The following is a 23,227-nucleotide window of genomic DNA, read 5'->3' on the forward strand; positions in this document are numbered from 1 at the left end:
GTCAAATCAAGAGATCTGCAGCCTGAGGCAGCCCGTGGTCTGGCCACCTCCTCTCTGGGCCCCTGGGGACCCAGCAGGCCTGCCCCCGCATCCTTGATGGCACGTGGCTCCTGGGCGCGGGGACTCTGGTCTGCCCGGGATACAGGACCCACTCACGGTTGGAGGCTCTTCGCCCTGCTCATTTTCAACAACATTAGTGAATGAAGCAAAACCCCCTCGCTCGCAGGGTGAGCGCCGCATACTGCTAGAGTTCTTGCTTTTTGATCAGTGGAGATGGAATGAGGCTCCTCTTCTCCATGGTAAGTCACTGTGTTCTGATGTTACCTTTCCTTATCTCTCGAATCACATTTCATGCTTTTATGCTTTCTAAGCTTGAGGCATTTTCTTGAGCTCTGCAGCCCAGAATCCTCAAAGCTCCCAACAGGAGACCTCAGCCCCGCCTCCGTCTCCCCAAGAAACCTCTGCTCCTGCCTGGACCACGCACCCCCCCACCCCCACCCCCGCGCGCGCCTCGTGGTTTCCCTGCAGAGATGGAGCTTCTTGGCCAAAGGTCCTTTTTTTCAATGTTATTTATCATTGCAACCCCTGCTCCTAGCACAGAGCTCCTTCTGCACATAATAGGTTCTTATTCTTGGCACCTCTTTCCCAGTAGGTGTCAGAGTTGACTCTTTTGTAAGACCAGGGAAAAGGAGTGACTCTTCCCTGCAAGTTGGGGGCTGGCAAAAAGCTGACCCTCTCAGCTGGCACTGCCCACCTGTTTGTCCTCTGTCGGCGCCCCCGGGGCTCACAGACACACTGGCACCGCCTTGCTGATTGGCACAGAGAGAAGTTCTTTATCCCCTCGCCTTCCTCTCATGTCTGGGCAGTACCTGCTGCCCTCCCCCTAGGTTCTCAGCCATTACCCTGACTCCTCTCCACTTCCCTCGGACACCCGCCTCTTCACTTGAGCCACTGACTCTTCCTTCTGCAACAAAGGAAAGATGCGTAAGAACTCTCACCTCATGCCTTCCCACCTACAGACTCTTTGCAGCCACACCTGCCCTTCCCGCCCTCTCTGCTCCAGCCTGCGGCTCTTTCCTCCTCACGTATTTTGGATTCCTTGTCTTTCTGCCTCTGAAGGGACATGTGTCATTTAAGCACACGGCTGCCTTCTTGGGCGCACCCACTCCCATCCTCTCTGCTGCTTCTTCAGGACCTGGGTCTCCTGGGACAAGTGGCTGAATCCAGGTCTGGGGCAGGAGACGAATGGGATGAGCTCGGGACATCCTGTCACACTAGAAAGCAAGGACACTATCACAGGTGCCAGGTTCACGTCGGAAGGACTCAGGAGCCAATTAGAAGAGCCTCCCACTGGCCAAAGACGGGCAGATGCAACTCAGTTGGGGGAGTAACTGGAGTGGATCAAAACCCAGCAACTGTGACTCAGGCCACTAGGGCAGAGGCCAAAAAAGCAAAACAGAGAAGCGCACTGTTGACCTTTGAAGATAGTTGAAAACCAGCTCATCATTTTGAAAAGTGGCAAAAAAAAAAAAAAGTAATTCCGTACTTACCTTGCCTTTCCAGTATGAACTGTACCTCAGCTAACTAAATCGCTGGTGAGAAGAGGTTTCTCTTTAGGGCAGTGTGCGAGCAAGTAAATAAAAAAGAAACCATGGGATTACGATGCCACGGGTTCACGGCTTCTGCGAGTTCTACTTCTGAAGAGTTAATGAGCTTAGGCAGCTGACATCTAATGCCGCAGAAGACGACCACTGCCTCAGGTCAACCCGAATCTGGCCGGGCCTCTGGACCTCGCTGCCAATTTTAGGAAATACAGGGGGCAAAAGGATATGTTTGACCATGTCATAAAGATGGAGTCAGCGCAACGCAGAGTGTAAGAAGCTCCGTGGGGAAAACGGCCCGGCCTCTGCGACGACAGAGATGTGGGCGGACCTCCAGAGGGAGAGGCCCAGGAGACACGTGCGCCGCACAGGTGTAGGCCGCCTGGGTCCGCATCTGAAAACAAACAGAGAACATGGAGAGCCCACTTACAGGACAGTTGGGGAGGCGGGAACACGGGCTGGGCATGCGATGCTCTTCTGGAGTTTTCTTGTTTGGGGGAGCCCTGACGACGGTACAGTGATCATGTTTGGAACTGTATCTTTTAGAGATACACACTGAAACTTTACAGATGAAATACTATGGGATTTTCTGCAAAATAATCATAGGGCAGGAGGTGGGTCCAAACAGACAGGAAACAAAACTGGCCACGCATGCTCACTGATGAAGCCGGGCGATGGACACCTGGGGCTTCACCATAGTGTTCTCTCAACTTCTGTACGTGCTTGAAAATGTCAGACATTTAAAAATATCCTTCCTCCTCCCCGAGTCCCTCTCCAGCTTTGGGCCCCTCGCTTCCCCAGGCACAGCCAGCCTTCCTGAACTGGTTTTCTGTTCCGTGCGGCTTCCTCTTCCTCACCACCACTCAGTCCCTGACCCCAGTGGTCTGCCCGCCCACCCCAGCCCACGCCCATGGAAGCTTCAGTCATGCTCTCCGGGGTGAAGCCAGTAGACCCTGACTGCTTTGCAGCCTCCAGCTCCACAGCCACCCGCCTTGTTCCAGAAGCACTGCCTGCCTTGGGGTTCCTGGACATCACACTTTTCTGGATTTTCCCTCTGCTCCATCCATAGCTTCCAGCCCCTCCTCCCTGCCCGGCCCTTAAACGTTGGCACCCCTGGGGGTTCAGCCCTAGTCTCCTGCCTGGGCAAGCTTTCTACCCTCCAGCTGCCAACCGCTGTCTGTACCAGGCCCCCTCACCAACCTAGGATTCTTCCGGAGACTCCAGACCCACACACCCCCCAGTCAGCATAGCCACTGAGAGGTCCCACGGGAACCGAACGCTCAGTGAGTGTGAATTAATCCTTTGCCCCGCTCTGCCCCTCAACTCTGTGTGCCCTCTGTCTGCTCCTTCTTTCCATGAAGACCCACCATCCACTTAGCTGCCTAAGCCTCGGTGTCATCCGCCTCCTCCCTCTCTCACCTCCTTTCTCTCACCTCTCAGGCCTTCCTCAGATCTGTGCTCCCGGACAGCACTCTCTCGGGCCTGGATTGCTGCTAGAGCCCTCGGCCCTCCCCTCCCCACTTTCCCTGCACCGTCACCGCTCCCCAGACCCGCCTCCCTGCGTGCGTCGTGGGCGTTTGTACACGCGATGGTACCTTCGCGCCGACCACGTCCCTTCTCTTCCCCATGCTCTTGGCCAGCTCCTGGTATGCTCCTGAGATGTCACCTCCTGTGACCATCCAGTCTGGGCCAGGTGACCCTCTTTTGCACTCCATCGTAACGTGTAACACAGCGTAGTGACTGCTGGTTAGCTGTCTGACGTCTCCGCCCGCTGGAAGCACTTTGAGGGGAAGGAGCACGCCTGTGCCTGTACTGCCCTGTGTCAGTGGGGCTCCCTTGGCCTCCGCCTCCCTCCTCGATTGGATCAGTCAGAGGGCAGGAGGAGAGGTAGGGCTGCTTACTCCCAGGGGGCCACAGTCTGACAGCAGCTGCTCCTCTGCCAAAGCCCCACTCCCGTCCCGCGGTTCCCTACTGCGGCCTCAGCACTCCAAGTTCCTGTAACGGCTCACTGCCCTGGCCTCTTCAGGCCTGGGTGCCTTCCCTACCACCTTCTCGAACATATATCGCCTTGTAGGGTTAAATAATGGCCCCCTCCTGCCCCGGCCTGCCCCACAAATGCGTGTCCTTCCCAGAACCTCAGAATGTGACCTTATTTGGAATAGGGGCATTGCAGGTGTAATTTGTTCAGTGGAGGTCCTCCTGGAGTAGGGTGCACCCTCAAACCAGGATGACTGGTGTCCTTGTAAGAGAAGACACACAGACACACAGACGCACGGAGAGAAGACGTGTGAACACAGACATGCAGGGAGAAGGCCGGAGAGCAGCAGAAGCAGACGAGAGCGAGGCGTCTGCAGGCTAGGGAACGCCACGGACCGGCAGCAGCACCAGGAGCAGGGAGAGAGGCACGGAGCACAGTCTTCCCGGAGCCCCCGGCACGGCCCTGCCACCGCCCTGGCCTCCATCACTGTGAGACCGTACATTTCCACTGTCTGAAGTCACCTGGCTTGAGGCGCTGGTTACAGCCGCCCCAGGCAGTGAACAGAAGTCCCGTCCCCGTGCTCACGTCACTTTCCCTTCGAGGGGACCAGCCTGTTCTTCACGAGCCTTTTGCTTGATGAACTGTTGAAAGGCAAGGCCCCTGCTGACTTTAAGGCTCAGTGTCTGGCACGGGCTGGCCCTCGTTGGCCCCCAGTACACATCTGCCAGATAAGAGTGTTTGTGCCTTTCATTTGGTCTACTCCTCTTTTTCTGAAATAAAATAAATTCAGAGCAAGCATAGAAGTTTCAGGATAAAGCAGAGGCCCGCCCAGGCAGGTGTGCGCAGCTGGCAGCCCCAGGTCTGGGCCCCCTGGGCTCATCTCTCTGGAAGCCTGGCCAGCACTCTGTCCATGGCCGCCTGAGGGCACGCCACCACTGGCCCGCATGCTTGTCGTGAGTTTGCGGTACTGGATGTGAAAAGCTCCACAGGACTGGAAATGCATTTGATTCTCACGGGAAATGTCAATACTACATGTCGGAAGAAAAAGAAGAGTGTCAGATTCCTAAATATTTCAGCTGTTGTGAAATGTGTGTGATTGAAAAAAATGGCTTTCAAGTTTTCTACCTGCACAAAGACAGTGTCTCGATGGTGACATCCCCGCTGTCGCCTCCGTCCTGCGCTTGTGTGCAGCCGTTTCCAGCATAACTACCTTGTATGTTTGTCTTAGCAAAGCACTCACAAGGTTTCATCTCAAAACGGGGACCATTTCAATTGGAAGTTTCGTACAAAATTACTATCTCCCCTAACACATTTTTAATTATTTCTTATAATCATACAAAAGGTTCATATAAAAATATTATTATTTTCTAAAAGGTTGATATTTTCATCTTTATAAAATTAGAAGATGAATATTTTCAGCAAATATTACATAGACCACCTCAGGACCCCCTAGTCTTCCCCAGTGGGCCGTGCAGAGGTCGCCGTTTCCTAGGTGAGAAATGGGGTGGAAACGTGGGGTACCCTGTGCTTCGTCCTTCCGCGCCTGTCCGTGCAGCTGGCCAGTGTAGATGAGCACCTCCCGATCAGGGCAGGACCCCGAGAACCCCTCCAGGCCCAGGCTAGGGGCCAGGAGAAAGGTTTGGAAATAAGCAGTGCTAGTTCACTGTGGGAAGTCGGGACAAAGAGGTTTCTGCAGTGCCCTGGAAACACGGTGAAGATTGCCTGAGAGAACAGAGAAGTACTTGGCCTGGGTCTCGAAATCTGAGCTCATGAGGAGAGGCTGGGGTCAGCAGGGCCAAGGCAGAGATACCAACTCAGTGTGCAAGAAAGCACGTGTCTTAGAAACGAACGTGCTGTCCTGAGCTTCTGTCATGAAGCCAAGAGTGGGTTCAGGTGTTGTTCTCTGGCTGCTGAGGACTGGGGCTCATTCCTGATCCAGTGGGGGCTCTTGAAAGGTTTTCATCAGGAACGACAGGTCTGTCTGCTCTAGGAGGGCAGCTGAAGGCCCTGGAACGGTGGTTACCTGAGGGAGAGCTTAGAAGAGGGGAGGCTGATGCACAAGTTCAGGGTGGGAGGAGGAGCCCAAGCAGAGTCCTTGCCAAGTGCCAGAGCAGGGCTGGGCAGGTTCTGATCACCAGGAATGGAGAGTGAGGAAAGGGAGGAGGGCTACCTGAAAGAGGAAGCCTGGGGAGAGAGCTCGCCAAGGGGAGGGAGAAGTCAGGAGGCTCGGGCCACTCCCCTTGTAGGATTTCCTGTGGCTGAGCTCAGGGCTACAGGGAGGCCCGCTGGTCTCCCTCCTGCGTGGAGAACGCTTCTCAGAAGCCCAAAGAAGCGGTGCTTTAGACATCCAATTTGCCAACGGAAAAGGATAGCAGGGTGTTCGCAAAACAGAGCAGGGCCCTGAGGGGCCCTGAGAGGCCTGGCGGGGAAGCCGAGGACCCGCTGGGATGCTGAGGCAAACGCTCCTGCAGACTGCTCTGCAGAGTTTTAACTTGGAGCGGGCAGCGCGGGGGGTGGGGGCGGTTCTTTCTGGAATTTACTCTGCAGAATGTTTCCGCCTCACTTGGCACTTGGAGGGAGGCACTGTCCTGGGAGCTGGGCACCTGGGCACCTGGGCTGGGTTTGGATGCCGTAACTACCATGGGTGCTCTGCAGGTACCCCAGGAGAGGAATCAGGCTTGGAGGGGTGCCGGTGCACAGGGTTAGTTTTTGGCAAGAACTGAGCATAGCATTCGGAGAACACTTTCTGGGGTGAAATGAGAACTGTTATGGCACCAGGAAGGGCTCTTCCAGTTCAGGTGACCAGAGCCGGCTGCGGTTCTCCAGCATGGCCACGTGAGCTGCATGTGTCGCACACATGAAAGTGTGCTAAGAGATGGTCCGCTTAGCCTATCGTGGGCCCTGTTTTTCAGTTAATAGAGTGTTAGTCTCAGAGCCTGACCCCTAAGAAGAATAAAGTCTGGAGGCCGAGGCAGACGCCCCTTAGCGCAGGTCCCTTCCCGGGAAGCATCGCAGTGCCGCTGTTGGGAGGGACCTACCTTGAGGACAAAGGGCCGTTGGGGAGCTCCCCTTTGGGCAGTGGCGAACATGCCGGTCCGCGCCGGGCACCCGCAGGCAGGTGCGGGGACAGGGACCGCGTGGAAGACTCCTGAGCGGCGATGGCCTGGAGCCCCAGCAGCCGGCGAGCGGGCCGCGCCGCTCCGCGTGGGGGCGCCCCGGCCCGGCGTCCCCGGGCTGCCTGGGACCCTGGGCGCGCTCCGGGGCCGCGGGAGGACCGGGGAGGGGACGCGCCGGGGACGGGCCGGAGGGGGAGGGGCCGAGCCGCCGCCCGGCCGGGCGCCCCGCGAGCCGCAGGGAAGTGAAAGGGCCGGCGGGGCCTGGGCGCGCCGCCCCAGGAAGTCGCGAGCAGGAAGCGCCCGCGGCAGCCGGGCCGGGCGGCGGTGCGCGGGCCTGGGCGGCGCAGGTGAGGCGCGGGGACCGGGACGGGGCGGGGGACGCGGCGGCGCGGACACCGCTCCGCGCCTGCCGGGCGGCTGGGCCCGGGCGCCGGGGCCGCGCAGCACCTGCCACCGCGGGCGGCGGGCGGGGACGCCGGGGGGCGGCGCTCTGCGGGCTGCTGGCCCGTCTTTGTGCTCGTCGTGGGCCGGGCCCGGGGCCGGGCCGGTCCCGCGCTCCTCTGGCTGAGGGCATCTTTGCAGCGAGGTGTCTAGAGGAGCGGCCGGGCGGCCCCAGACCCGGCAAGCGGAGGCAGGGGAGACGGTGCCGGGCCGGCAGCCGCCCACCGGAGCCCCGGGCAGGGGCGAGCTGAGCTGTCCTGCCGGGTCCCCTCCCCAGCCCGCCCCGGCCGCGGTGACAGCGCAGCCGGGGACCTAGAGAGGCGCGGCGCGCGGTCGGCTGGGCGGCGGGGACGTGGGCGTGCCCGCCAGGTCCACCTCCGGGGACCCGCCGGCGGGGCGGGGAGGAGCCGGCGCAGGAGCCCTCCGGGCGAATCGAGCTCCGGCACCTTGGGCCTTCGGGTTGTTTGTCTGTTGCGCAGCTCATTCCCGGAGCCCGTGAGCCTCTTGGCCAACACAAGTGACAGCGTGCTTCTGGATTTACAGGACTTAAAGCGCCAGAAAGTCACCCAGCCTCTGGGCGCCAACCGTCAGGCTCCTTTTTCCTCCTTCTCCCAGCCTCCTGCCCTCCCAGCCTCGGCGGCCACGCTGCTGATCCTGGTGACCTGTGACCTAGGCGTGGGAACAGGACACTGGAAAGCCCCTTACTCCTCCGCCAGGTTTGAATTTCTCAAGGTGGAATTCCGAAGCCCGCCTTTCCTTGAGTCTCCCTGAGCTCACTGCCTGGAACGTGTCCACCTGCCCTTGGATTTGAATTGTGTGCAGTTGTTTGAGCTGGTAACTGGATTAGATTATTCTCCCCCGTTGCTCCTTCTTCAATGTCTTTTAAGATCAACCTTGTCAACCCCGGGCTCTAGACCTCCAGTGTTTCACCACGTAGTTTTGGAACTGCATTTGCAGGTTCTGTTTTGTGCACACCGCCTTGAGGTTCTCTTTGTTGGTGGGAGAAAGTGGTACAGATGGAGGATCCCTTTTCGTGTGTAAGCCGGGGAAGGAGGTGGTGGCTGTTGTCATTAACCTTTAATATTGCTTCGAGCTTATAAAGCACAAACCACAGAAAGTGTTTTCTCTAGAAGGGAAGTTGTATTCTCTCTCTTTCTCTGCAGAAAGAAAAGTGCATGAGAGCTTGTTTGGGGAACATGCATCTCCCCTGCCCCTGTTGCCTCAAAGTAAGATAAGATGCACTTTTAAAGCTTTGTCTTTAAGTAAATTGTTTAAAATATGCTGGGGCTGCTTTGGTTATTTATAGCAGCACTTCAGTTCTGGGAAGGCCCTCCCAGCGTTACTCCCATTGTTTGCTTTTGAGTCTCGTTTTCTCCAGCAGGTACAGGGCGCTCTTCCCCAGGCAGTGTGCGAGGGTGGGGCCGGAGGAGGCCGTCTCCCTCTGGTTGTTGCACTTTGTAGTCATACAGGTGCACGTCAGGTTGGGCTCTTTTGGAAGATGGGTATAAAAACTGCACTTTACAGCTTGTAATAGAGATGCTCTAATGGGGTGTTTCTGAAGTTGCTCTCTTTGACAGTAGAATGAAACTGCGTATTCTGACCCTTGTCCCTCCTGGGTGGTGAGTTCCAGGGGCACCTATTAAGAACCTTTTTTAAAAAGTCTTCTTTTTATGTGCTTGGGGTATGTGCTGAAAATAGGGTTTAAACCGAGGAATTTGCTCCAGTTCTGCTGCCCTCTATTTGCAGGAGGTGAGCCGGAGGGAGGAGGGGACTGCAGGAAACTGGACCAACCTGATTTGCCCCACAGTGTCCAGCTGACCCAGGCCAGCCACCTGGCCTCACGGGTCTGAGGCGTGTGTCCCGCCTCTGCCTCCAGGTTCCTGTGGAGCTTGCAGGAGAGCATGGAGTCACCACTGATGACCTCAGAGGTCCTGCCCAGCTCTCGCTGGAATGATTCTCCATGGGTACCATCCAGGCTTTGGAGGGAGGGGCCTCATTAAACTGAGCTCTCAATGTCCCACATGGAAAACCATTATGTTTACACATTTTAATTGCACTCATGGTGAGAATTTATAGTACTTGAGTTTATCCATTTTACAGGGGAAAGAACTCCCATTGTTTTAAAAGGAAATTAAGATTTTTTTTCCTGCTAATTTTCCAGTTTCTTCTGGATTTTTCTTAAGTTACAGATTTTACCAGAATTGAATTGAGGTTTATTGATGAGTTGATTTAGTAGATGGCAATAGAATACTTCCAGACAAGCAGTACCTAGAGAAGCAGTGTTTGGACAGAGGAAGAAATTTAACTCTGACCACCCATTTTCAGGCAGTGTAAAATTTAGACCAAATCCTTTCAAGTCAGCATCGCAAAATTATTTCTCAAAGTGTATTTAGGCCCAAACTGGAGCCCACTCATTTTGAGGAGAATATTAGTAGAATTTTTTTTTAATCTAGAGATTTGAGCAAAACCAGTTTTGAAGCATTTGTGGAACTCTGTTCAGCACACGTCTTGAGCACTTGCTGTGTGCTGGGCTCTGAACCAGGGGATGGGACCGAGGCAGTCACCTGCAGTCCCGCGCCTTCCGCTCCTGAATTCTTCCTGAGGACAAGACCAGCTGCTGTTCACTGAGCATGTGCTGCACACCAGGCTCTGTGCCAAGGGCTTTCTGTGGACTGTGCCTTTCATCTTTATAACAACCCTGAAGTGACGGTGCCATCATCCCTCATTTTTAGCTTGGGCAGGTGAAGGAGCAGAAAGTTCAGGGGACATGCCTGGGATTACCCAGCCTGGGGTCAGCTGCAGGGGCAGGTGGCACTCTAGGTGGAATGAAGAGTAGAAGCCGTGTCATAGTTAAGGCCTCGGTGGGGGTGGAGGCTGGGTGGCCTGGCTGGCTGGCGGGAGCAGAGGGGGCCTCCCTGCCTCCCTGAGAAGAGACGGGGGGGGGAATTACGAAAGCTTCGAAAGGTGCATTTGAAAGCTCACTCAGGAGGGAGGGCAGCAGTGAACATGGAGAGCCCATTTTAATCGGGAAGATGCAGGCACTTAGGAATATTTGGAACTATTTGCTATTACTTGTCTGTTGCCCCAAGGAAGTTGTTTAGTGTCACTGAGTACATTTCAGCTTTAAGTCGGGGTTAATGTTTAGTCAAAAGTAGCTTTTTTTAAAAACATTATATAACCTGCGGATTCTCAGTGCGTGTTAACATAGAACAGGCCGCGTTCCTGCCTGCACTGATGCGGTTATTTAATGTGTTGGTCCAAAAGATTCCTCGTTGCTGAGCATGGGAGGAAAACTGAAAACTCACCCAAGTCATGAAGTTGGTTTTGGGGCAGAAGACCGGGCCTGCCTGGTGTGCTGGGGCCCTTTTCAGCTCTCACACCTCTCGGCCCGTTTCCTCTTGTCTTGCTCTGCCTTCAGCCCAAGCTTCAGAATGGGGCCGTTTTCCAGTGAGGTGACCGCAGGAGTGAGAAGTGAGGAGGCAGATACGAGGTGAAGTTCATTCCCACAGCACTACATGCATTTAGACTCAGTTGCAAAGCCACAGTCAGATGATCGGTTTGATGACCTGTCATCTTGTCCAGGCCTGCGCTCCTCTCTGTTATTGTGACTCAAAGGTGGCCTGGTCCACAGCAGATGGAATCAAGCATGGCCGGTTCCCTGGCATTCTGGAGACTGAGTGCACGATGTAACCACTGGGCATACGAGGCTTCATGTGAACGTCAGTGTAGTTCTGCAGAGTGTTGTGGTTAAGAGTGAATGGGTTGATCGCTAGAGACCTTCAGATGGAGGTGAATTCCGCCGTTCTTTTTTATATATCATCAGAACATCATGTGAAATTCATCTCAGTGATCTTTGAAGAAGCTGCCCAGAGGGCAGATGCTCTCCCCCGAGGGGCTCCCCCAGTGGGCTCTCCCCGTGGCACTGGCAGCCCAGCCTTGCTGCAGGCTGGCAAGGACGCGGGGGGTGGGGGCGGGGGACTTCTGCCAGGGACTCCGACGGTGCCATTGTCAGAACACCTGACTTTTCCACACCTCCTCCTCCGTGTAGGGAGCCAAGCCTCTGCTGGAAGGAAGACATCTGTGCGCACATTCCAGCCTGAGCTAACTGCCGTGGCACGAGAGAGCCCCTCGGAGCTGGGGTAGTAACCTGTTAATGAAGCACCTTGTTTTGTGACCAGCGCTCCGTGGTCAGCGGGACGTCAATGGCCCGACTTCCCCCCGGCATCCGCTTCATCATCTCGTTCTCCAGGGATCAGTGGTGAGTGCTTTGGCCCGGTGCCCCGCATGGGTGAGGGCCCCCGGGCCGCCAGCGCCCTCGGCCCGCCCAGCTCGGTTATAGAACGCAGGTGGGTGGCCGGCCGCCCGCCACTGCCGACGTGCGGATCGGCGGTGAGGCTGAGCGCGAGCAGCATGGAGCTGTCCGTCTTTGGTTCTGGCAGTGACAGACGGCCTTTGGGCTCATTTGAGGTTTTCAGTGGTTTCTGGTCTACAGAAAATAATCCTGGTCGCCACAGATAAATGAGCGCTGGCGACCGGCATGGTTATGGTGTGGCTGCGGGTGAAGTAAGCGTGTTCCCTCTCAGCTCAGTGACTGGCCTCGCGGGGCCAGAACCTTCAGAGAGAAAATGAAACCTGGACCAGGTGGACGCAGGCCGGAACGCGCGCTCTGTTCAGCGAGCGCCTCTCCTGTCGTGCTCAGAGAGTCCGTCTCACGGGGGATTCGTGACTTGCCTTTCCGCAGAGGAAGCAGGTGGCAGGAGCGGGGTCTCAGGCCGTCTGGTCTCTGACCCACAGTCTCAGTGGTTTTCCTCCCCTGCTCATCTCTGCTGCAAGGAAAAATTTTTCCTCCACCCTTTAGCTTGAATGATTGGGGGCATGTGAATTAAACTGACAAAAGACAGATTCACAAGAAAAAAGACAGAATTAAGCATGTGTGTGTGGGCGTTTATAGAAAATCGTGACTCCAAGGGACCTTAGAATTTAGGGCTTCTGTACCATCTTATATATGGGGATGAGGAGGAGGAGAGGAGGAGAAAGGCACCTTTGGGATAACAAACGACTTTTGGGAAAAGTAAACGTGCCCTTAGAATAGATGGGAGCCAGGAGAGAGTCGTGACAGTGTGGTGTGAACGCTTCTCATCCCTGTAACAAGCCTCAGCCTCTCCTGGGTGCTCCCAGGGGAGGACTTGTGACAGCTGAGCTCTTTCAGGAGGCTCTGTCTTTAGGCAGATAAGAGATCTCAGGAACTCAAGCATCTTCTGCTCAAAATAACTTTCATGCCGCAGCGGCGTGTACTGGGCCCCTGGTCTCCGTCTGGCCAGCACGCTCGCGGCCTCCACGCCCTTTGCAGCCTCTCGGGCTGAGGCTGGTTGGGGGCGCACCCCAAGGGTCCCAACTGTGACTTCAGGTGCCTGGTTCTTTCAGAGCAGTTCGCATGTTGGCTCGTCTCCTGTCTACTGCTAATCAAGCCACGCGTGGTTAAACACTTACCTGTTATTTATGAGTGTTCATCTTTACCTTGTTTTGTAACTTCATTTAGATACAGTTTTCAAACTCACAGGAAGACAATTGTAAGAATGTTACAAAGAGCTCCTATAATCACAAATTCTTTCCCCTCTTTTCTTTTTAAGGTTGAGACCTACAGAGATAGAGCGGTGCTTCTCAAACTTTAGTGCGCATGTTTATCCACCCGAAACTCGTGGGAGTGGGGATCCTGGCTCAGTGGGTCCGGGTGGAGCCCGGGCGCTGCATTTCCTGGGTGATGCAGACCACGCTCTGGGTAGCAAGGAAATGGTCTTCATCTTCGTTCTGTTCCAGCTCCGCCTCAGACTTGCTCTCTGACTTTTAGAAGTGACTTAACCTTTCTTGGTCTCAGCTTCCTTAGAAGAGAATTGCCTTTAACATTCCTGCATGGAACACTTTTCATGTGTTTCTGCCCAGCGCGCATTGCCCCTTCCTCACAGCACTTTGGCCCCCTTCGGGGAACTGACTCCCCACCTTTGTGCGCAGTTGTGGTCGGCGGGTGGGGTCTCCGGATTTTCCAACCATCACAGCAGCGATGGAGGCCCTCCAGGCTCCTTTCCCGTGGCCTGCCTCCACAGCCCAGGTCCAGCAGGAGTGGGAGAGGACCCACGGTGGGCTGCTGGCCTCTCTCCTGGGACTCCGAATCTTGAGTAGCGTGAGCCTAGAGCAGAGGAAATGCGTCCCGTCCAGCCCGGGGCCTGGGCTCAGCTGGCAGACCAACGTACACACACACACATTTTTTTCCTGAACCATCTGAGAGCAAGTTACAGGCATTATGCTGTTTTATTTCTAAACACTTCAGTGTGAGTTTCCTGTGAACGAGACACTCTCCTATAACTGCTCACAAAGGGCAAAATCAGGACGTTTAGTGCTGATATAATGCTATTATCTAATCAGTAGTCCATATTCAACTATTTGTGTCAAATGCTCAATAATGTCTTTTGTAGAGTTTATTCCTGGCACAGGAGCTAGTCCAGCATCTCACGTTGCATTTAGTTGTTCTGTGGGTTTAGTCTCCTTTCAACTGGAACTGTTTCTCAGCCTTTCTTTGTCTTCCAGGAGCTTGCCGCTTTTGAAGGATAAAGCCATTTATTTTATAGACTGTCCCTTGTTTTGGGTGTGTCTGGTATTTCCTCATGGTTAGATTCAAATTATGCATTTTGTCAGAAATATGACAGAAAGGTGACAGCTTCTCACTGATGGTGATGAGGTTACAGAAATTGATGGTGGAGGGACGGGATGAATCATGTGGTGTTGGACTGAAGTGAAAGGTATCAAGAAGACCTGGAGAGAGAGTAGAGGGAGAAATACATGTGGCTGTGGGTGTGTGGGTGTGTATGTGGTGGGCACGTGTGTATATTGGAGGGTGTGTGTTGTGTATGTATTGGGGGGTGTGTGTGTGTGTGTGTTTATGTGTGTAATATGCCCTCTTTCTGCCCTGCTGAGAGGCCCTGGGAGCAGCAACACCCCAGCAGCACTGAGCACACTTGGTGTTGGATCTTGGTTTCTATGTACCATTTCCCACTGAAGGATCCAGGCAGGCATCCTTGGATACTGGGATGATGTCAGCACTGGGGCTGTTTCCTTGGGGCTCATAGGGAAAGTGAGATGAGCCTGGAATATCTTGTGCCAGAAAATAAGGAAGTACTTAAAAATGAATGGGCCCCCACTGGCCAAATTGAGGATGAGACTTTAAATAAATGATCCGAGTAATGGATTATAGCCCATTGAATAAAACAAGAATCTAGTGAGTCCCTGCTGCTATACCTAAATTAATGCACAAATGGGAGGAAGGAAGCTCTTTCCCAAGGTAGAATTCCAGCCCCTAAGTGGAGCAGGAGTGTCCAGCTTGGGACACCGCCATCTGTGACCATCAGGCATGCTTGGTTTAGGCAAAGGTCATCAGCGGACACACACCATTGGGAGAACGTTGGAGGAATAGGATGTCTGTTCTCCAAGTATGTTCCCACAAATTCCTTGTTAACTGCTAGAGGGAAGAATGGTGGCTTCACTGAGGGGAGATGTGGCAGAGAACCCCTGAACCAAGCAGTCAGTGCTAACTCACTGACACCATGGCCCTCCTCTGGGGTGCTCTGAAGGGGCTCGTGTCACAGGGTGTGTGGTTTCATTGTTCCTAAATTAAGGATTTTTTTTTTTTTACTAACTTCTGTGCCAAGTTATGCTGTTCAGTAACTGTCCTCTAAAGCAATTTTTTACTTCTTATTTCCATGTGACTGAGAGAAATAATATTCAGATAAGGAAGCGGATATTGTCCCTTGAGTCTCCTAGCCGGGAGTGGGCTGCTGTCTGTCTGGGAATGAGTGTGTCACTCAGGAACATTTCTCCGGAGGCTGTGAAGGGGCATTGCTGAGACGGGCTTTTTTTGCTAGAAACGTGGGGTTAACCCAAACACTATTCTTGTAGTATTTGTAGATACAGAGAATGCTACCTATTGTTAGACATAACTGCATAAGGTGATGGAAACTGATGAAGGAAAAGATTAAATAATTCATTTTTAATTTTACTTGCTTAATATTCACAAGTTTAATGTAACACAAGACAAAAAGTAAAATACTGGATTACATGAGTTTCCTAGGACTGCTATAGCAAAGTCCACAAACTGGTGGCTTAAAACAGCAGGAATTCGTTTTCTCGTGGTTCTGGAAGGTGGAAGTGTGAGGTCAGGGGTCAGCAGGGCCTGCTCCCACAGAAGGCCTGAGGGAAGAGCACCTCTTGCCTCGCCCCGTGTCTGGCGGCTGCTGGCGGTGCTCAGCCTTCCTCGTCTTGCTCTGCCCCCGCCATCACATGGCCTTCCTCCCTGTCTGCCTCCGTGTCTCCCTGTGGCGTGCGATAAGGACCTCTAACTGGATTCAGGATCCCGGTGGATCTGAGGTCACACATGAGTTAAATATGACCTCAGACTAACTAATTACATCTGCAAGACCCTGTTTCCAAATACAGTCACGTTCTAAAGTTTATGGCGGATGTTAATTTTGGGAAACGGTATTCACCCCAGTACAAGACGGATAAAAGGAAACAAATACCCAAAATCCTTGCTTCATAAGTGATAAAGGAAGAAAGCAGATGAGAACAGAATTACAAAGCGGGAAAGGCCTCAGGAGGGTGTTTGGGACTTTCCTCTTCATGAACCAGGATAATCCCACACAAGTGAGATGTCTGTGCGCTCTCCAGTGCAGACGTGTCGACGCGGCCACCAGGAGGGCGCCAGCCCGACAGCATGGCTCTGTGGTTTAAAGTGACCAGCGTGTAGACCTTGTGGAAGGGAAAACTCAACCTCTAGCGGCTGGCTCCTCCTCTCTCCCCAAGTCCTACGTAATAAGACAGGGAAAGTGAGGGAGGAAGGATGGATTTGGAAATAGAGGACGCAGAGCTGGCCTGACACTGGCTTCCACTTTCGCAGCCACGGGTCCTATCTCTAGGAAGATTCCAGGCTGCAGTGTGGGTTGACCCCTTGCCCTGCTTCTGCAGAACAGCCTCCCTCAGGGAGCCCTGCTGACAGGCAGCTGGGTGCTCTTCTTCATCAAGGGGTTTCACTTCCACACGAAACTGACCAGAATATGTCCAGAGGCAGGTGTTCCGCTCCGTGGCCCTCAGTGTCCTGGGGCATCCATGGTGTGTGCTTCAGCTCGGCCTCCCCCTGCCAGGAGCAGGTGTGGGGACTGCTTCCGCTTCCGCCCCGCGGGCTCTGTGCGGGTGAGCGCCGCGTGCAGGCCCAGCCACGGGGAAGGGGACAGAGGCCCAGGGGCGGCTGCTCGGCCCCGGTGACCCTGACAGCCCTGACGGCCTCGGGATGCAGGTGTGCTAGGGCCCCAGGGCTCTTCAGACTTACCTAGGCACACAGAGGAGCTCTTTATTTCTGGGTTTATTTATCCTATTTAATAAGTATATTAAAAATACTTAATAAAACTAGAATGTTCATCAATGGAATATTCTGTTTATGTCTGGGTAGAGTGGAGACCATGAACCCAAGGGCCATTTACTTATTTATTTTTTAGGTTTATTTATTATTTATTTATTCATTCATTCATTCATTTATAGTTTTAAGGGAGGTCCTGGGGACTGAACCCGGGACCTCGTGCATGCTAAGCACGCGCTCGACCCCTGAGCACCACCTCCCGCCCCGCCCCGCTCTGCTCCAGGCCCGTTTAAGTAGAGACACCCTCTCAAAACCCTGCCTAGCCGGGTGGTCATGGAATTCAGGTTCTCCTGGTCGATAACACACCTGTGGACTGGCAGCACCCCGCATCCTTGCAGGCGCTAGGTTCTTCCCTTGGACTGATCTGGGAGGGGCTGGAGGTGACCAGTCAGAGAGCTGTTCCATTCTTCCTGTGGGGATGGGAGATGGGAACTCTGCACCCAGGTGGGTCCTCCATGAGCCCTAGCAAGGAGGGGGGAAGTGACCCTGCATCTGGCTGTGGGCTGGGAATCTGGGCATTGAAAGCTCAGTGGCCCAGGGTCTTCCTAAGGTGGCGCACAGGAGCAGTGAGTGGAGTAACAGGGCGCTTCAAGCCCAGAGCCAGAGCCCCGCCCCTGCAAAGGGAGGGTTTTCAGAGCGTGAGGATGAAGGCCTGGGTTCCAGTGACAGACCCGCTGCGCCTGCATGGACTCTGCTCTCTGAGAAGGGGGAGACACATTTTTTAATAGTTGCACTTTGTTTCCTAACTGTTCACGGGCTTGGGCTGAATCACGAAGAATCCTAGAAAAGCCATCAGTAAATTTCCCCGATGAAGAAGAGAGCACGGGGGTGCGTTTCCTTATTCACTTAGCAGGCGCTCACCGAGAGCCGGGCAACCTGTGAGGGGTTTCCTTTCGCTCAGTGCAGCTGCTGCCGCGATGGTAGGTTTGAGTCCCAACCCTTTTTTCCCACCTGAAATATGACCTTTTTTTTTTTAATCTGGAAATATTTGACTCCTACCTTTTCTGGTGGCCAGAGAGGCAGACACCTGTAGGAGCTGCCTTTGAGAAGTGAATCACAACATTGAAAATGTGGGCAGAAGACAGGAGGAAGGGTCCCTCCTCGTCAGGGCCTTAGAATGAGCCGATCCGGGGACCTGGCTCCTCGTACAGCGAGGGCGATGCCTCCGTCCGGTCCCCCGGCGCTGCCCCTGCTGTGGGTAATTATCCATTTCAGCCAGTGTGCAGTTCGAGAGTCACTGGCCTTTCTGGGCCAGAGCAGGCTGGGTTCCTCAGGGTTGGAGGCTGGGCCCCAGGACACAGAGGGCCTGCCTTCCTGGTGGGAGCCCCTTGTCGTGATCTCTGGCCAAATCCTTTTCCTCCTGATCTGTTTTCTTCCCCTAAGGATTGTTTTTCTATGGAGTGATTCACACGTTTAGACTGGAACAAACTTTTATCTTCTTACTAAAGTGGCCTCTTTTCTGGAGTCTCCCATACATCTCAGCACTTCTGTCTGAGCTGCTTTCCGCATACACCGAGAAGGGCAGCAGGGCTTCGGGCAGGACTTTTTATGTCAGTGGCCTTATTCATGGCTTGTCAACATCACTGAGTTGTTCTCACTGAGGTCAGTGAAATGTTTATACTTCTGCCTGGCTTGTGTCCTTCTAGAAAGTTGCATAGAAGCTAAAAAGTAAAAAATAAATATGATCTTAAATGCCCGGGATAAAGGCATCTGAGTCACTTGCAGTTAATTTTGTTATAAACCAAATAATCATTCCTTTTTGTCTGCTTTGTAAACACGTGTACATCTGTGTCCCAAATTTCTCTCTGATTAGATTTTTCTGTGAATATTTAAATAGTTTGAGTTTGGACAAAGTAAAAGTGGCACATTTCTAAAATATAATATTGTAATAGTATTATAAATAAGATTGATACTTGATACAGAATTGAATAAATAACATACAGCATAAGGAAATGTAAGAATATTGTGCAATGTATTCTTAATGCATCTTATGTTATTTTATGTCATCCCCTGCCACTGTTTTGTGTTTCAGGTACAGAGCCTTCATTTTTATTCTGACGTTTTTGCTGTATGCAAGTTTTCACTTATCTCGAAAGCCCATCAGCATCGTCAAGGTAAGAAGCCGTTGTCAGCACTCGATTTCGTTTCCTGCCTGGAATGCTGTGAGGAGCTGGTTACTCAGAGCCAGTCTGGGGCGAGGGGAGGGTGGGGGCAGAGTAAGAAGATGAGTGGAGAAAATGGATTGTTGAGAAGCAAGTTATTTTGCTGCTCTGGTTTTTAGTTTCTCTTTTCTGAAATTAAAATCTTTAAAATGTTTTTAGGACTTGTAATTTCAGAAGTAGTATATTTTCAGTTATATTAGTTGACGGTTCCAGAATTTTGAAGCTTAATTAAATATTTATTCTGTCTTGCGTGAATTTTCCCTCCAAACAGATCTGATCTAAAATTGTTCCCCAAATTGCCCCTGTGATCATTTGGATTTGATCACAAGTCTGGCATCGTGGTGGTTCTCCGTTATTCTTGGAGCACTGCGTTTCTGTTTGAGTGATGGGTGGGCAGGAAGTTGTTAAGCAGGCATTTAACTAGACTTTGAGAAAAGAAGATTAAAGTAGACAATCCTACGTAAGAGCCAGTTATAACTCTGGGAAAAGCAGGAGCGTTTCCTTGCCCTCCCCGGAACCGCATCAGTCTGCCTGCGGACTGTCACCGGGCTGGCATGGCTTTTAACTCTTGCTATAGGAGGGACACAGAAGTTGACCGGTGCCAGAGATAGTTCCCTGACGGCTCGATCGCGCCCTCACCTTCTGCGCATCGGCAGGGACACGGTCCGGGGCTGCAGTTCTGTTGGCCTTTGTGGTCGTGCCCCCCGCTGCTCCTGGGGGCTGAGAGCCGCTGCCCTGGCCACTCCATATGCCCCTCTCTCCAGTGACTCCCGGTGGATGTGGGGCACGGGGTCCTGGAGCTCCTCCCTGGCCCCTAGGAAGCAGGGATTTCCCCTGCACTTTAAGTCACTTCCAAAATTCTTGCTTTTTTTTGACATACCGAGTTTTAATAACTATGGAGAGGTTTGCAGACCTTTTAAAATGTTGTTTTCAAAAGAGAAAAGGATGGAACAGGAGCTGGTGGGCCTTACTCCACTCAACCAGTGGCTCCAAAGTCAGTGCCGAGGACCAGCCAGCCACGGTGACTTCAGATACACCTGTTTCCCGTTTTCCTGGGGGAAGTAAACACACGGCTGAGAAAGGGCGAAGCCCGCTGAAGGGGCCTAGTGGGTGCCGTGGACTGAAGGAGCACGAGCGGCCGGGGAGCCCTCCCGAGCTTCCCTGAAAGGCTGCGCTGGGGTCCTGGGGCCAGTGCCCGGAGCGCTAGGTGGAGGGCGGGGCGTCACCTCCCAGCGCCTCCGGACCAGCCGAGGTCTGTGCTGGGACCCAGGCGGGCTGAGGGTCTCAGCGGCAGCCCGGGGCATGTGGGTTCCTTCCAGATGTGGGGGTCCCCAGGTCTCCATTCTGCCCGAAAGTGATGAAGCACCGTCCCAGGCTCCAGGCTCCCCTGCTGGGGGCTTGGGGCTTACTGACGCGGGGCCTCATGGCCAGCTCTCTGTCAAATTTTCGTCAGTCACAGTGTCTGCTGCTGATGGAGCCCTGCAGCCTGGCAGGGTGCACGCATTCCTCATTTGAGATAATTGCCACCGTGGGTCTGAGTGTTCCGGTGAGGACACTGAGACTCAGGGCCCCTTCGGGTGAATTCCACGTGGGCGGGCTGACTCCAGGGTTCTCAGGACCTCTCTGCCACAAGGTCCCCGGAGCGTTTAAACACCTGAGCGCATTCACAGCGTCACACCCAGGTCCCCTTCGACACGCAAGTGGTCTGGCTTTGCACCTAGCTGTGCCTGGATGTGGAGCAGCCTGATGCAGGGTCCGTGGTCATCTTTGCCTTTTGAGGGAGGACATCACACTGCACACGAGCACTGTGCAATGCCTGACAGGCTTTCCCGGCTTTGTTTAGCTCATCTTATTTATAAACTAGAGGTAGTAATGGTTCTGTGACTCAGGGAACAGTTTGAATTCTCTCTAGCCTAAATTAGCACATTATAAGCAAAACAAAGTTAAAATATATTTGCTTACTTGGAATTGACCACCAGGGGCTGTGAATTACAGAATGATTCCCATTCTTTAATGTTACTCATAGTGACGTGACGTGTCATGACAGCGTCAGGCTTCTCTGTTTAGACTTACCTGCAGTCTCCACTGATGCCTTTCATGTTTTTCTGATCTTAGTAGAGCAAGAAGGAAAAACAGGTGATGATGATGGAAACAGGGCTGGGAGGAGGTGGTGTAGCAAATGCGCTTTCCTCTTTTCCAGGAGCTGCTCCAGCTCTGGCCCTGGCTCCCAGCTGGAGGCTGGCAGACAGGTGTGGCCTGCCCGTGCCCAGGGGACACTCTGGGGGCGCCCCAAGCCCCAGCTGGGCCAGAACAAAGTCCTGAAAGCAGGGGTTCTCAGGGAGGGCCTGAGCTGCAGGGAGCCCTGTTCCCTGAGGGGAGTGGTGGCCTGAGGTCTGAATATGAGTGCCCAGCCCTCTGCACACAGAGGACTCCAGAAGAAAGTTGTAAGATCCTCGGTGGCAGACAGAAGACGAGGCCTGGAGGCCTGGAAGTGCGTACCAGGGCTTTGCGTGGGAAACCTGCTATCTGGAAAGTTCCAGCGTTCCCCATGTTAGTATTTAAACAGGATGCAACCCCAGTGAAAATCTCAGCAGTGTCTTTTTTAATTGAATAAAATAATCTTACAGTTTATATGAAAGGACGCCCAAGAGTTAATTACCAAGGAAAGTGCGGAAAAGGCAACCTTTTTAAAGTCACTGTAATCAAATTATTATGGTGTTGCGTGAGACTAGACACAGAGGAGGTCAGCAGAATAGTACAGAAAATCCTGCAGAAACACACGGTGGAGTGGTCAACAGGTGATGGACAAGCACAGGTCATTTCATAAATGGTGTTGACGCAACTGGTTATTCACCTGGAAGAAATAGAGTTGAATCCCTATCTTATAAAAATGGATGGGTTAAAGATTCAGATGTAAAAAATTAAAAGTGAAAATACAAAAACAAAATTATGTCCATCTTAGGGGCATGAGGTTGGGAAAACCCAAAGGAGTGATGGACAGAGGGGAGGAAGAGGCAGTTCACAGACAAGGGATCTGAATTTCCAAGAACCATGAGAAGTGCATGCAAGCTTGCAAGTGCAAATTAAAGTAACAATACATCACTTTACACCCACAATCTGGCAAAACATCAAGAGAGTAACGGCCCCTGTTGCTGGCACTGATGGAGGGAGAAGACTTTCCGGCATTGGTGATGGAAATGTAGTGTTACAGCCTTTCGGAAAGCGTTCTGGGTAACACCTAATTGAAATTAAAAATGCTTGTCCTTCATTCCTGCATCTGGGAACTTTGCCCATAAAAATAAAGGCGCCAGCACTTCGGGGTATCTGCATAGGCACCTTTATTGCAGCATCGTTCACAATTTTTTTTAAAAAGGGGAAAAAAAGCCTGGCTACTATGTGAACTTAACCAGCAGGTGAAAGTTTGCATGGACCGTGTGGCACAGCCATATTCCGCGGTGTAACTGCTTCAAGGAACGGGTCAGAGCCAAAGCAGTGGCCTCAGAACGAGTCCCAGGAGGTGTTTTGAGTCAGAAGAGCTACGGTGTGCATCAGTCCACGTAGAAGGGTTCCATTTGTGAAAAACAGATAGTGACCAGAAAGCTTCCCTTGAGCTTCCTGCACCTTTGTGAGTGGGTGTGTGCTCACACATGCGTGTGTGTGCTTGGTCCCCTTGTGCGTGGTGCCTGTGATTCACTCAGGTGAGCTGACCACCTCCGGGTGCTGTTGTAAACAGGCACAGCTTGCCTGGCCTTCCTGCTCCGAGCACTGTCGCCGTCCACTCGAGCTGCTGTAACGAAGTGCCGTAGACTGGATGGCTATAAACAGCAGGAATCAACCCCTCACAGTTCTGAAGGCTGGACGCCCCGATCAGGGTGCCGCACTGCCGGCTTCTCGTGAGGGCCCCCTTCCAGCTTGCAGATGGCTGTGTCCTTGTGTCTTCAGATAGTGGGAGGTTGAGGGGGTCCTCTGGGGTCCCTTTAAAATCCCATTCACGGGAGCTCCACCCTTCTGACCTCATCACCTTGTAAAGACCCCAGCTCCTAACACCATCACCTTAGCGGTTAGGTTTCAACATACAAATTGGTGGAGCACCGACACTCAGACCATAGCGGGCGCCCAACTTTCATTTCTCTTCTGGGGCTCCTTTTGGATGGTGTGTTCTTTGCAGAGTTCTTTTAGCCCAGAGCTTTGTTAAAGGACTAGTTAAAGTGAATGAGTCCACACAACCTGATGAGCCACCGGCAGTTTACTGACCATATGCACTCCGTGTGGACCACGTACACACTCGTGTCCACACACATGCACGTGTGTATGTGCACACCCCAAGCTGGACGTGTCATCTAAAGGTGGAGTTGACAGACCCCATCTCCTCCAGGGGAGCTGACGTGGCCCCAAACCCCCGCTCTGGCCGCCCTGCCCTTCATCGTCACCTCTCCGTGTCTTCTGGACCCTTCCTGACTCCCCAGTTA

At 53.2% G+C, this 23,227-nt stretch overlaps 1 protein-coding gene across 5 annotated transcripts in view; it reads left to right on the top strand.

Annotated features, from left to right (window-relative positions):
- The first annotated feature begins 6,857 nt into the window (after window positions 1-6,857).
- Window positions 6,858-23,227, top strand: part of SLC37A1 (solute carrier family 37 member 1) — a 59,165-nt gene continuing 42,795 nt past the window's right edge. Inside the window, exons 1-4 of one of the 5 annotated variants that reach the window (XM_072969671.1) lie at window positions 6,858-7,042; window positions 7,680-7,970; window positions 11,185-11,394; window positions 18,629-18,710. In XM_072969671.1, the coding sequence (XP_072825772.1) occupies window positions 11,339-11,394; window positions 18,629-18,710 (138 nt within the window). In that variant the 5' untranslated portion in view covers window positions 6,858-7,042; window positions 7,680-7,970; window positions 11,185-11,338. Of the gene's footprint in view, window positions 7,043-7,216; window positions 7,971-11,184; window positions 11,395-18,628; window positions 18,711-23,227 lie in introns of those variants that run through there. The other 4 variants (XM_072969666.1, XM_072969663.1, XM_072969678.1 and 1 more) reach the window with 4 other exon arrangements.

Source organism: Vicugna pacos, chromosome 1, assembly GCF_048564905.1.
Source record: "Vicugna pacos chromosome 1, VicPac4, whole genome shotgun sequence".
NCBI lineage: Eukaryota > Metazoa > Chordata > Mammalia > Artiodactyla > Camelidae > Vicugna > Vicugna pacos.